Source organism: Sorex fumeus, unplaced genomic scaffold (assembly GCF_029834395.1).
Source record: "Sorex fumeus unplaced genomic scaffold, SorFum_2.1 ptg000079l, whole genome shotgun sequence".
Classification (NCBI taxonomy): Eukaryota; Metazoa; Chordata; class Mammalia; order Eulipotyphla; family Soricidae; genus Sorex; species Sorex fumeus.
The window spans coordinates 3,757,872-3,772,914 of record NW_026606136.1 but is presented as its reverse complement, the minus strand read 5'-3'; the positions used below and the strand labels follow the sequence as shown (position 1 = coordinate 3,772,914).

At 42.4% G+C, this 15,043-nt stretch overlaps 1 protein-coding gene across 1 annotated transcript in view; it reads left to right on the top strand.

Annotated features, from left to right (window-relative positions):
• The first annotated feature begins 617 nt into the window (after nucleotides 1-617).
• UHRF2 (ubiquitin like with PHD and ring finger domains 2) overlaps nucleotides 618-15,043 on the top strand; it is an 87,552-nt gene continuing 73,126 nt past the window's right edge. The window contains exons 1-2 of the mRNA XM_056130574.1: nucleotides 618-787; nucleotides 7,684-7,917. Coding sequence (XP_055986549.1) covers nucleotides 635-787; nucleotides 7,684-7,917 — 387 coding nt within the window. The 5' untranslated portion in view covers nucleotides 618-634. The remainder of the gene's footprint in view (nucleotides 788-7,683; nucleotides 7,918-15,043) is intronic.

Here is a 15,043-nt window from a genome sequence, read left to right as displayed (position 1 = left end):
TGCGGGCAAAGAACGCGCCTGGGCGGCCCCTCCCCTCCTTCCCGACCTCCCCGCACCCGCCCATTTTCCTGCCCCCCCCCCCCCGCCCGAGTCCGGGGCGCCTTCCCGGGCCTCTTCCTCTTTAAGGCGCAGCCGGGCGCAGATCTCGCGAGATCCGGGTTGGCGCCGTGACCTCCATGTGGGAGCGAGCGAGCGCTCTCTAAGTAAACACTCGGCGCGGCGCGGCGCGGACCGGGCGGCTTCTCTCCTCGGGGCTCGGGGTGGGGGCTGCGGGCGCGGCGCGCGGAGCCCGCGGCGGGCTCGGCTTTCTCCGGCTCCTCGGGCGGTCGCGGGCGAGGCGCCGCCGCCGCCGCCGGTCGAGGCCGAAGCGTCCGGTCGGGGCGATCTTGCCCGCGCGTGAGCGTGAGCGCGCTCAGCCCGGCGCCGCTCGGCGGCCGGAGACGCCCGAGGAAGCGGCGCGGCGCGGCGCGGCGCGGCGCGAGCCGGGCGGGGCGCAGCGCCCCGAACGAAGCGCAGGGGGAGACAAAGCCGGGCTAGCTCCCCCCCCCCCCACCACACACACACACACACACACACACACACGCACACGCACACGCACACGCACACACGCACCCCCGCCCGCCCCCGCGCCGAGATGTGGATACAGGTTCGCACCATCGACGGCTCCCAGACGCGCACCATCGAGGACGTGTCCCGCAAAGCCACGATCGAGGAGCTGCGCGAGCGGGTGTGGGCGCTGTTCGACGTGCGGCCCGAGTGCCAGCGCCTCTTTTACCGGGGCAAGCAGGTGAGGCGTGCCCCGCCGCGCCCCTCGGGAAGCCCCTCGTCGGGCTGTGTGTGTGTGTGTCGGGGGTCGGGGGGGGGTTGGGGGCGGCGCCGAGGTTTGGAAAAGTCCCGATCGCGTGGGCAGCGCGGACCTGCGGGCTCTCGGTGCCCTCCGGAAGGCACCTGGCTCCGCGTCGGGTGGGCATCCGGCCTGGGCCCCGCCGAGAGGGGCGCAGCGCTGAGGGTGCCCCGCTGCCCGCCCGCCCGCCAGCGCAGGTGCGTCCTCCCCGACGGGCGCGTCCCAGGGTCGGGTGGCATCGTCCGTCGAGGGCTCGGCTCGCTGCCGCTCTGGTTCCCTGCCCGTCCGGGAAAAGCGACCCTACCCGAGCGCCCCCGGGGACGCGGGGTGGTGGCCCCGGGGGCCCCCGGCGGCCAGGCCATAGCGCGGGCGGGCAGGGCCGGCCACTCCGGCCTCCGGGCAGCGCCGGGCCAACTAACGGGTCGCTGCGCTCCCGACGCTCGGACATCGGAGGGGGAAGTCGGCCTCCTGCCCCTTCCGAGCGCTGCTGCTCCCGGGCGCTGGGAGGGATTTGTTTACAGGGTAGAGTCCGGAGGATTTGCAGAACTTCGGGTCCCCCTCCCTTCTTCCCTCCTAGATTCCTGATGGGGGCTGGGGGCGGGGGAGTAGGTTAGAGACCTGGCGGTGTGGCCCGGGTTTCCAGCTGCCCAGCGTAGGGCACGGGTTTTAGTTGCGCAGATCCCGCAGATCGGAAAGTTTAAGGAAAATTTGAAAAAAGAAACCAACAACAACTTGTTTTTTGTTCTCCTTCCACCTTCTCTGAGTGCCCTCGCCCAAGCTTTTAACGCAGCGACTGGAACATAGCCCGTGGGTACATATTTGAAGGCTGAAAGCGTTTTTTTTTTGGCGGTGAGGGTGACTGGGGGTGTCTTTCTTACTTGGATGGAGTAGCCTTGAGATGCCCTATGGAAGATTTTTTTTTTCTTCCTTAGCCATAAGCCTCTTGTGGTCTAAATCTACACACCCCCGTGGCCCCCATGCCATTTTGGCCTTAAGAAGAAAAGAAAGTTCATCCACAAAAAAGTTAGACCCCTCCATTTCATAGACCAATTAGGCTTCTGGATTATGGTGTGAAATAAACGCAGCTCTGATTTGGTGAAAGTAGGTGTTTTGCTACAGTCACAAAGGGTTTTATTTTATTGGCGGGGTGTTTGGGGTCACACGAAGCGGTGCTCTGGGCTTACTCCCGATTCTGCATTCTGGGATAACTCCTGGCAGGGACCGGGGACCATGTTGGATACTGTGGATCTAACAAGGGTTGGCCACATGCAAGGCCAGCGCCCTTCGCGCAGTACTATCGCCCCCGCCCCGACCACAGAGGATTTGAAAATATCGTTTTTCTCTTCTTAGGCTTGCTTACCCTTCCTGGGCTGCCCAGAAATTTAAGAGTAACAGAATCCCACTAAAAAAGCCAAGGGTGGTTTGAATCTTTTTCCATAGGTTACAGTATCTTTTGATGTGTATTGTAAGCATCACGTTGCGTTTTTTATGTTTGACTTGTAAAAACAAGTGTTCAATTTAGTTATAAAGGAAACTTGTAATTTGCTTTGTAAACTTCGTTTTTGAAGTAATTGCTTTAACTGCGATGTAGTCTATCTTTAGACCAAAGGTGAAAGCTTATAAACAAGCTTTTAGGTTTTATTTTCTTGCTAGGCACAAAAGTACAGGAATTCTGTGACAATTCTAACTTCAGTCCAGATATAGAAATGAAGCATGAGTATGTATTCCTGGACCATTCCCCTTGAGTCTAATGATTAAATATATAAAAGAAAATACATAAAATTCGTTGTGTTGAGGTCAAAATTGTGCAACAAGGTAGCTTCACTAATCTGGGAATCTGGTTCCAGGTTTAGGCAAAGACTGTTAAGGAGATCAGCCTTTTGCCCTTCCACCAGGAGAGTCGATAACTGGCTACTGTATTTTGATTTCTTGAGGTCAGTGATGGGCTGAGCGATAGCACAGCAGGTAAGGCGTTTGCCTTGCATGCGGCCGAGATGGCCAACTTGGGTTTGCTTCCTCCGCCAGTATCGGAGAGCCCGGCAAGCTACTGAGAGTATCTCGCCCACACGGCAAAGCCTAGCAGGCTCCCTGTGAGGTATTCGGTATGCCAAAATCAGTAACAACAAGTTCACAAATTGTTGTGAGACGTTCCTGGTGCAGGCTCGAGCAAATCGATGAACAACGGGAGGACAGTGCTACAGTGTAGTGCAGAGGTCAGTGACAAGCCAATAGGAATGAACCTTACTGCACTTTTTGGGTTAAAGACAGGAAGACCATGCAGCTAGGTTTTCTTCGTGAGCCTCCCTGTAGCCATGACAGTGGTTTTTCTCTTCGTTCTCTTTTTTTGGAGCCCACAGTCTATGACGAGGTAGTGTAGCAGGCATCATCACATGGCTGCTGCTTTACTGTAGAATGCCTTTGTGCTTACTGGAAGAAAGTCCGCCTTTCCTCAGGATGAGTTTACTGCCACAAATGGGTACTAGTCATCAAGTGAAAACAGATTAACAGTGTCAGTGATAGAAAGACACCCTTCTCTTCGTGCCACCGTATTTTAGGTCTCCGACTTTTCATTTTTTGGTGTACATCAAAATCACTTGTGGATCTTTATTATCAGTGCTCTGTTCTCTCCAGAATTTTGCGTGGTCTAACTTAATGAGATCCCATAGAAGATCCTCATGAAAACTGGACTTTGAGAATGAATTTGGGGAGATAGTTGTCTCTGTTTCTTTCAAAGTAGGGTTCTTGGATTGGGAAAAGGACCCCAGTAGCATTAGCTTCACAGGGAGCCTCACATCAGGCCAACTCTAGCAGAATCTATTTTAACAAGGTCTGCTTGTGACGTGTATGTAATTTCGATTTGAGGAGCAGTAATTGAGGAGGGTCAAAGTATTGATTCAGAATTACAGGTTCGAGTAGGGTAACTATTTGGACATACTTGTGAGTGAAACATTAAGTAGTAAAATACCCCGGGAATTTTCTTTTTGTTTTTAAAGTGAGTTATATTAGTGGATCTGGAAATCTTTTTAGGCTCCAGGACTATTTTTCCTTCCTTCCTTCCTTCCTTCCTTCCTTCCTCCCTCCCTCCCTCCCTCCCTCCCTCCCTCCCCCCTCCCTCCCTTCCTTTTTCTTTTTTTTTCTTTTACTTTTTTATTTTATTTTTTGAGGGAGGGAGGAAATTCTTGGCAGTACCAGGACATACTCTGGGCTCTGTATTGAGGGGTCACTCCTGGCAGTACTTGAGAGACCTTATACACTGCCAGGGATTAAACAAGATTGGTTACATGCAAAACTAATGCCTTGACCCTGTACTACTTCTCCTGCCTCAGAACTTTTCCTATTTTGTAGGTGTTCTCTACCCCTCTTATTCTTTCCCTTGTACTGTGGTAGTATTAGTTTTAGAATAATTTATAGACACGGAACATGAAAAGAACTAGAAAAAAATACTGAATAACCTTTTGCTGTGCCCTTCCCCCAACACACATTTATTTTCACACAAATGCAAAAGTATTTGCTTAAAGTATGACATAAATGCATCAAAAGACACATGAAAGTAAGTTAATTCATCACATTTGCCAAAATTCCCTGTTGTCTTCTCAGCCACTCCCACTAGTATTTGCTTAAGACTTCTTTTTCTTGTATCATTATTGCAATTCATCCTGTTTCTTGGAATTTCTTCCTTTATTTCTGTACAAATGCAAGAGTGCAGTCTGGAAAAACAAGTTCTAGTGTTTCAGTTCTCACACTTTCTGCTGTGAATATCGATAGACTATATAGTAGCATGCCTGAAATTCATAACTGTCTGATTTTTTTTTTTTTTTTTGCTTTTTGGATCACACCCATCAATGCACAGGGGTTACTCCTGGTTCATGCACTCAGGAGTTACTCCTGGCCATGCCTGGGGGACCATATAGGATGCTGGGAATCGAACCCGGGTTAGGCCACATGTAAGGCAAACACCCTACCTGCTGTGCTATCACTCCAGCCCTCATAACTGTCTAATTTCTAAGTGACCCAATCCCTTTCTCCCCCAGATAATCTAAGTGACAACTTTTATTATGTACCTTGATTAAATTTAGGAGAACTTCAGTACTTTTCAACCACCATATTTATAAACATTCTTACAACTGTTCTACGACAATAATCCCTATTTTAGTATGACTAAAAGGAAGACTTGCAAATTAGTGAAAGGAGTAGATAATCTTTGTAAAAGTTGTTTTTTTAACCAAGTAGAAATAATTGGAGGCAAGTGGTTATATGTTAATATGTTTCGAACTTCTATTATTGAGTCTTATGCATTGATATGCTTATTATTTCAATTAATGCAAGACATTGTGTTCCTCAAACTAAGTATCTCTTGAAGCAGCTATTATTCTGCGCGCTTGATTAGCAACTAGCCCGAGTGGATGTAAGGGTGCTCCCTGGGACAAGAGATAGTACAGGGGTTAAGTTGCATAAGCAAATGACCATGATTCCATCCTTAGTACCTCATGGACTCCTGAGTACTGCCAGATGTGATCTAAACCTCTCTACTCTCCCCAGGGCTTCCCACATTCCCTACCCAAGGTAAATAATGATTCCAAGGACTCACACTCTTGAACTTCAAATTTCAGTGGAACTGATTGTGGAAATATTTGGGAGATTTTTTAAATTATTTCACCATTGTGACAGCTAACTTTATTTGGACAAATCACATACAAGTTAGTTTGCATGCTTTATGCTGTTTAATTTCTTTTCCACTGAAGGGGGAAAAAGGGCAGCATTTGTATTTAAATTGTTCCACAATTGGTGCTTCTGCCTTTCAATGGGATTGGAGTTCATGCAGTGGAGAATGGATAGTTTTATTTCTTGAGTTTTTTTCTCCTAGGAGTTCAGGGTTAGCCAACATTCTTACTTGCTTTAAGTAAGGTAAGCAGTATTAATGTCCCTATTCCTTTAAGGACTTATTTACTTACTGACTTGCAAGATTCTATGGGTTTATTTGGAATAAATGTGTTAACTAGTCTATGAGATAGTATCTGATTTCATTCTCACACTAGGAAATTTGTGATCCCATGTTAAACATCTATAATGAGCTGAATTGAGTTCTGTATGTTTCTTGAACCACTTGAATATCTTTGGGATGGTTTGGCCCACTCCCAGTGGCCCTCAGGCCATACTCCTGGCTTAGCATTCAAGGACCACTCACTGCTGGCTGGCTCCAAGGCTCCCTGTGGGGTGCTTAGGATCGAACTCAGTATGGCTGCATCAAGGCAAATGCCCTACCTGCTGTATTATTTCTCCAGCCCCGAATTTCTTATTTAATAAGCTTCTTATTCCAGGACTGGTTTCTGTTTGTTTCCTTTGGTTTACATCTCAAATATGATCATATTGTACCTAGAGAGTTTTGGGTGGCTATTGATATTACAGGCGAAGAAGGAAAATTAACTGTTTATAGGTTACTAATGTTTTTTGGGGAAAGTGACAGTTATTATCTTTAATTTTGAGGGTTTCCCCGCCCCAACTGAGTTGTATAGAAAAACAAATGGTAACTTCATTTTTTAGGGCTTCTATTTAAAAATACAAAAGCAAATCAGAATCTTAACACATTTATTGCTCGTGGTTCTGGAGGCTGTAAAACTCAAGTCGAGGTGTTAGCTGGACCATGTTATCTCCCTGACTCTAGGAGAGAATCCTTCCTTTAGCTTCTGATGTTTGTTAGCAATTCCTGGTATTCCTTGGCCTATAGATGTATCATTCCAGTCATTCTGTTTCTCCCTGTGTCTTGACATCTTCACTCAGTATATTTAATTCTCTGTCTAAATTTCAACTCTGGCCCAGTGCCCCCATCCCCTGCTCCATAGTTCTGGCAGTTGAATCCAGGTCCTCACATACACAAGACTTCACTCTACAATGAATCACAGCCCAAATTTTAACTCTCTGTAAACATCTATCACAGAGGACTTAGGGATTCACCCACATGGCCTAATTTTACCTTGATCACTACAGTAGACTCTCTTTCCAAATACAGTTATATGCTGAAATACTTCTAGGAAACTCTGTTTTAGGATTTCAGCATATTTAGGGGAGAGAGAGAGAAACAGTTCAACTCATTAGAAAGGATTTTCCAAAATATTGGTGATGCAAGGTAATTTATTTACAATTCATCTTGGAACATTTCCTGCTGTAACTGACCTTTCTAGATGGATTGAATTAGAGAGCTCCAAGCAAGTTGAAAAGCTTGAGCCAGAATTATAATTATTCTTGCTTGAATTTTTTTCTGTTCTATTTTTTAAAAAATTATAGTATTTGAAAAAGATGAAATGGCCAGTGTGTTTATGAACACCTGGTCATGAAAAAACTCAATTTCAAAATTCACATTTTTCTTGGAGTCGGTCTTTTTGATTTGTTTGTTTTGGTTTTGAGGCCATGCCTGGTTCTGTGCTCAGAAGCCACACCTGGCAGAGTTTGTGAGAGACCATAATTCAAATCAGGGTCATGGCAACATGCAGATGCTAAGGCAAGCAAACATCCCTTAACCTTTGCACTCCCTGGCTGTAGTTGGAGATTTAGGCTTTTTTTTTTTTTAATAACTGATGTGAGATCTGGAATTATTTCCCTAGACTGTGAGTTTCAGCATCTATGCCTTTTTGGTTTCAGTGACTGTACATATTCCCTGTAGTCATTGTGGGGTGGTTGTCTAATGTGGGGTGATTTATTGGGTTCCAGAGAAGACATTGCTGACATCAGAGTCCATAGACTTTAATACTTTGTATTTTATTGAAAATACTTGGCTAGAATATATGGAAAACTGAATATGTAAAGATCACATTTTGAGAAAAGCATTTTAATCTTTTTTGTAGTTGGAAAATGGATATACTTTGTTTGACTATGATGTTGGACTGAATGATATAATTCAGCTACTAGTTCGTCCAGACGCCGATCTTCCTAGCACATCTAAACAGACAGATGTACATGCCAAACCCTCTTCTAATCCTCCACCTAAAGCAAAGAAAACCCCAAGGGCGGGATCTTCAGGTCAGCAGTCTACATCTTCTCGTGTTTTTCTTATTGATCCAGGCATCGGACTATACAAGGTATGTCGTTTTCTTCAGATTTATTTTGACAATACAGATGTTTGTACTCTGTACATTGTGAATAAGTAAGCATTGCCATTGGAAAGCTTAGCTGGGACTGTTCATGCTATAATACTATCGACTTAAAAGTAGTCTTAAAAAATTTGTGGAAAATGTTTAGACACGTATATAGTGGATATATATATTTTAGAAATAAAATAGACACACGTGGGTAATTCCCCAAAGGTCCAGAAATAGAATGATGCCAGTTTGAGAGTTGGGGATAGGGTGAGTGGAGATTAATTTGGGCCATATCTGGTAGTGGTCAGGGCCTACTCCTGACTGTGCTCAGGGGACCATATGATTATTTTGAGAGAGGGCTCCTCAGTGCTCAGAGAGAGGGTCCAAGAGCCACTTAATGGCAGTACTGGATCTGGCTGTGTGGTCCTGATTTAGAGCTTGGACCTATCAGGTAACTGCTGGCAGTCACTGGTGTCACACCCAGTGCTCAACTTCTGTCTTAAAGTCTATATAGTACTCTAAAATAACATGTATCTCCTTCTGACCCTGAAACTTAAATTACTTACTCTGGTTTTTATAATTTTCTTTGAGTATTATTATATATCACTAAATAATGTTATTTGACCAGTATTTTTAAATTCTACATGGAATTCCACTTTTTCTCAACTTTGAGAGATTGTCATATGTATGTATGTACGTATGTATGTATGTTTTTCAGCTACATTATTCTATTCAGATGCTACAATCTAGCTAACCCATAGATACCAGAATCTGTCTGTCTATCTAACCTGTGATTGATATTTGGGCTGTTTCCTTTCAGCTGTGTTAGAAAGTACTGTTTGAAACTATTATGTGTATCCTGGTGTGTTCCAAGAATTTGTTTAGGAATTTTTGCCTAGAATTAGAAGTGCCGGTGCTTTCGTTGTGGGATACTGCCAGATTACTGTCTGTTTAGTTTCATCATTTGCTTTTTTCCTGTGCCCATACTGATCTTAAGTACTCTAGCTTTGTAAGCTGTTTTGATTTCCCTTTTCCCATCTTCCAAATTAAAGTTTTCTTTAGGGACGTCTTGCTTTTTGGCTTTTAGTATCTGCATGTAAAAACTTTTTTTTTTTTTTTTTTGGTTTTTGGGTCACACCCGGCGATGCACAGGGGTTACTCCTGGCTCTGCACTCAGGAATTACTCTTGGCGGTGCTCAGAGGACCATATGGGATGCTGGGAATCAAACCTGGGTCGGCCATGTTGTTTGCATGCAAGGCAAACGCCCTACCCGCTGTGCTGTTGCTCCAGCCCCCATGTAAAAACTTTTGAGAATTAGCTTCTCAAAACTGTACAAATAAACTGACAGAATTTCAATGGAGAGTGAAAAAAAGAGCTTTGGAGAATTGATATTTTTACAATGTTTAGTCCTCAATTCATGAACAGAATAGATTCTCCATTGTTTAGATATATTTTTGTTTTGATTTGGTTTGGGGACCACGTCCAGTTATGCGCAGGGCTTAACTCCTGGCTCTGTGCGCAGGGGTTATTTCTAGTGGGGCACAGGGACCAAACCTGGATCAGCAGCTTGCAAGACAAGTGCCTTCTCTGCTGTCCTACCTCTCCAATCCTAATATTTTATATCTTTTTTTTTGATTTTTGTTTTTTTTCTCTCTGTTGCTGGTGACTGTTGCTCAAGGGTCAGTTACCAAGTCATGCTACTAGGGATATTCTGGTTGGGAGACACTTTAGCCCTTTGTGCTATTTTGCATGTAGTGCCTTATTTTTTCCTCTTAACTATCTTGTTGATTTCTTCCTAGTAGCTTTATTTTTGATGCTATTAAAAATTATTCTCTGGAGTCTGAAAAGATGATACAGTGGCTAGGGAGCTGGCCTTGCGTGCAGCTGACCTGGATTCAATTCATTCCATGTGGTCCCCTGTGCACTTTGAATTGGAAAATGGTATTAAAAACCAATAGGCAGACTCTGTATGTTCCATGTTACTCTGGGGTATTAACAGCCTTTAGGACCCAAAGAGGACAATATGGAAATTCATGTTTAGATACTGACTTTTGTATATCCATATGTCGGTAAATATTTGTGTGACCATCTGTATAATAAGCTTGCATTATTGTTAACTTTTGGTAAGTGGCAGCAGCCTGGTGTTTTGTTTTGACCACACCTGGAGGTTCTCAGATTTTCTGGCTCTGTTCTTAGGAGTGACCCCTGGCAGTGCTTGGGTGTAAGTGGTTCCTGGGATTCTAAGAGTGGTGGCGATGTGACAGCATTCTAGAAACTGCTAGCTACATTTGACTTGTTTGGACAGTGGAACGCATAGATTTGTTTTCATAGGAATTGCAGCTTATGTGTTTGCAAATTTGAGAGTAATCAAGATCAAACAGTTCTGGTTGTTTGAAATTCCTTTTTCAATACCCTGCTGTATTCCTTCACCTCTAATTTAGAGTAATGTAAAAAACTTGCTCTCAACAGATCTTTTCTTTTCATCTTCGGTTTTAGTGTTTTGGCTGTTAACTACTTTTAGTACCTAACTTTAAGTAGTCTTGTAGTTCATATTAATATAGACTTAATATTAAAGGCTTCCAGTTTGTCATCACACTTGGTTTCTAATTTCATTCAGTACAGCTCTTGTACAAGGTTGCCAAGAAAAATTTACTTTGTATCACATTTCTCTTTTAGAAACAGAGTTGGCTTCTGGCATATAAACTCTTAGAAGGCTACTTTCAATTATAAAGCAAAATGCTTTTAAACTTCCTTGTTGAACAGATTAATAATTGTTTTTTCTGAGAAAGCTCAGTAACTGTCATAGGTATTTGGGTATTTTGACTCATGAACTCTTCAGTTTAGAAGTACTTCATTCTTGAACGAATATTTGGATTTCTAGTATGTATTTATTTGTAATCAGTTTAGAGAAATATGAATAGGTTGTTTTGCCCCCTGCCCCTCTGGAATTTTGTTAGATATTCTTTCTGGGTTAATCTGAAAACTCTTAAAACTTTTGAGTCGGTAAATTTTCCTCAGAACAGTTCTATGAATAAGATATACATCGCTAGAAGTTAGGACCTTTATTTTAAATTCTTGATTATGTTATGCCTTTTTAAATTTTCTTTTTAGAAACAGTTTTCTGTAACTAAAATTGGTTCGTGGACAAACAAACAACTACTGGGTTTGGGTGGATGGGTTTGCTTTATTTATTTATTTATTTATTTGTGGCGTTCTTGGATTGAACTCAGGCCCTCACATGTGCAAGGAAAACTCTCTATTTCTGAGCCGCATTCTAGCCTATTTTCTCTTTTCCTTTTCTCTTCTTCCTGTCAGACCCAGGTCTCCCACATTCTCTGGCCCTTTCTTTGAATCATAATGATAGGCTGGTATAAATGTGAGTTTAAATTTTTGTTATTCAAAACTGGCTTAGGTAATTATTTCAACTTAATATGTTATGGTGAATCTTATTCCTTAGCCACATTTGATAACTGAACAGTATTTAATCAGTTTCAGGTATATTTTTAGAGGTTGTAAGAAACTTGATACTACTATCACATTGGGAGAGCCTGTAGATTATTTAGAGGCTGAATTCTTCCTTCCCCATGTATCAATCATTAGTACAAATCGATCACACCAACTCTTGAAAGCAATTTATTTTCTGAAACAGTGAAATTTTGAGAAGCCAATGTTAATTTTGATATTTGGATGTGGAAGCCCTGTATGACTCACATAAATTCTGTTATTGATATTACAGTGTTCTAAGTTTAACTATTACGATTCTTCCTGACGTTCATAGTCCATAGTCTTCATTTGTGGTATAGTAATTTTGTGAGTTTGAACATTACAGTTCTTAATTTCTGCTAAAAAGCACGGCAGTATCTTCTGTTTCCATATTACTCTTACAGGTTTAAGTTCTCTCCTGAACTGCCTTCAAAGCTCTGGCTTTGCAGAGGAAAGTTTAGCTTCTTAGATGCAGTTTAGTGCATAGTATATCTGTGCTGTATGATTTCCTGCAACTTTAGTTTGAATTGAAAAATATTTTTTCTACCGGGTTATATGTTGTCAACTGCTTATAAAATTTTTAGTTTCTGCAGTTTTTTCCCTTTTTTTCCTCCTCCCTCCCTCCCGTCCTCCTGCCCTCCCTCCCTCCCTCCTTTCCTTTCTTACTTTTCTTGTGGTATGGGTGATACACCAGTGGTGCTTTGGAAATATTCCTATCTGCTCAGGAGTTGACCCCAGCCATACTCAGGAGACCAAGTGCAGTTACTGGGAACCAAATCAGGCTTGGGTCCTGTACTATTTCTCCTACCTCTTAAGTTACTGTTTGTAGTTTAAATTCTAGTTTTCCTTAGAGAGTGCCTAGACTTTCAAGTGATTAAGTTCTCCTTTAGAAGTGATGTTTCTTATATTTGGTAGAAATATGAAATTCTAATTTTTATTGATGCCTCTTACAATTTTACATTGTAAGATTTCTATTGCTAAGTGTTTTTTTTATCAGTTACAGTATTATACCCTCGATTCTTTGCTAGCTTTATATCTTTAGTACTATATGAAATCCCTTTGTATCTTAATTTTCTATCAAAAAGTAGTAGCCTTAGTTAGTTCTCTCAACAGTGATAGATCTTTTGACATGTTTTGTTTTAGCTCTGTGACCTAAATGTCTTTGAAATTTTCAGTCACTATTTCTGCATGTATTTAATATCTGAACTCTTACCATATTTCATCTGATTTTTTTCCTCCATTAATCCTACTTAGTTCTTCAGCCTTTTCTCCTAAACTCATCATTCATAGTTTAAATTGGATCTATATTTCACTGTTTTATTGCTACAGTGTTGATTCTTAGAGTGTTTTTGGTAAAATGTCATACTACTCTGGCAGTGATTATTTTGGTTTTATCTGTCTTTCTCATTAACATCTACGCTGATATGATTTGACTCTTTTTTATATAGTTTAAATATCTTTTTTCTAAGTTCCTAACTTTAATCTTTGATATTCTGATTATTTTTAAATTATCATATATTGTCTAGAAATCGAGGATATATGCCTTAAACTCAAGGTACTTTTAAGTTGTAGCTTACATTTCAGTAGCTTCTTCTGGAAAAAAATTTTTTAATTGAATCACTGCAAGATACAGTCACAAAGCTTTCATGTTTGAGTTTCAGTCATACAATGATCAAACACCCATCCCTCCACCCGTGCATGTCTCCGGTATACCCCACCCCCCACTCCAACGCTCCCCCTGCCTCCATGACAGACCCACCATTTCCCACCATACTCGCTCGAGCAAATCGATGGTGCTACAGTGCTACTCTCTCTCTACTTTTGGACATTATGGTTTGCAATACAGATTCTGAGAGGTTATCACATTTGGTCCTTTATCTACTTTCAGCACGCATCTGCCATCTCGAAGATCTCCCCAACCATCATTGTCTTTAGTGATCCCTTCTCTATTCCAGCTACCTTTTCCCACAGCTCATGACACAGGCTTCCATCTATGGGGCAGAATTCCTGGCCCTTGTGTCTGCTGTCCTTGGGTGTCAGTCTCACAGTATATTCCACAAACATATACAGTCATTCAATGTCTGTCCCTCTCTTTCTGACTCATTTCACTTAGCAAATACTCTCCATGTCCATTCACTTATAAGCAAATTTCATGACTTCATCTCTCCTAACAGCTGCATAGTATTCCATTATGTAGATGTACCAGAGTTGGGGCTGGAGCAATAGCACAGCAGATAGGGAGTTTGCCTTGCGAATGGCTGACCCGTGTTCAATTCTCAGCATCCCATATGGTCCCCTGAGCACCGCCAGGAGTAATTCCTGAGTGCGTGAGCCAGGAGTAACCCCTGTGCATCACTGGTTTGTGACCCAAAAAGCAAAAAAAAAAAAAAAAAATTTATCTCTTAAAAATAGGAATCAAGGATAGAGCTAGGCAAGCCTAAGTAAGGATTTTTGTATAACACCTTGCATATGGATAGATATTCAAACTCTTACTTTATAATCCCTTCTTCCACCCTTCCCCCCACCACACACACACACACACACACACACACACACACACACACACACACAGACTGTTCAGTCTGTTCCACTCCTTTCATGGTTTCCGAAACCCTCAGAGTCAACTTGATTAGGTACCACTCCAATAATGTCATTGGAGGGGGAGAGGAACATTTATTTATCCAAACACTCATTTTTTTTGGTGGTCCTCAGAGGCTACTCGCGGTTCTGTGTTCAGGGTGCTACTGGGTGGTGTTTGGGGGGGGACCCTGCTGTGCTGGGGATCAAATAGCATTTGGTGGCACTCAAGGCAGATGCCTTTACCTCCTGTACTATGAAGAGAGGAGCATGCTTGTTTCTTAATGCTGGCTTTCTTTGTTCAAACTGCCTTTAGCTCTGAATCATATGCTAATATTGATTATGTAGTATTTTTATTCCATCATTTAAATTTTATTTTCCTGTTTAGTGCATTACTATTTTTTGTTTGGACTGTGATTCTAAATAATCTTTATCATTGTGAAGAAATTAAGGGAACAAATTAATACAAAGTTGTGACTTTTTATTCAATTTTAATTTGGGGGTGGGGTTCCACACCTGGTGGTGCTCAGGACTTAACCTGGCTCCATGCTCAGGGATCACTCCTGGCTATGTCGTGGGACTGTATGTGGTACCTGGGATTGAACTCTGGTCAGCCCCGTGCAAGACTTACCTACTAATTCTATCTTTCTGGCTCCTGGTTTTCTAGCAGTATTTTCTTTGTTAAATGACCTACTATAATGACTTACATACATAAAAGTTATATTTTTAAAAGTCTAATGTAGGGTCCCGGTGCAGTGATAGAATGCACACCTCAAACATGTGAGACCTGGGTTCAGTCCTGGAGACCACAAAAGTAAAAAAGTGTCTAAAGTAGACATGAATAAGGAGCAGTTAAAATGCCTCTTGGAGAAAATTGAGAGTATATAATATTCATACTAGTAAATAAGAACTTTAAGAGAGTATGATCCAAAAAGAGTAATTTGGATCTAATTTTTGAGATTATTTTAGATGAGTAAGGTGTAAATATTGTTAACCTGATAATCCTGAAATAACTTGAGTTAAGGTTTTTGAAGCAGCAGATGAAATTAAGCTTCATTAACTAAT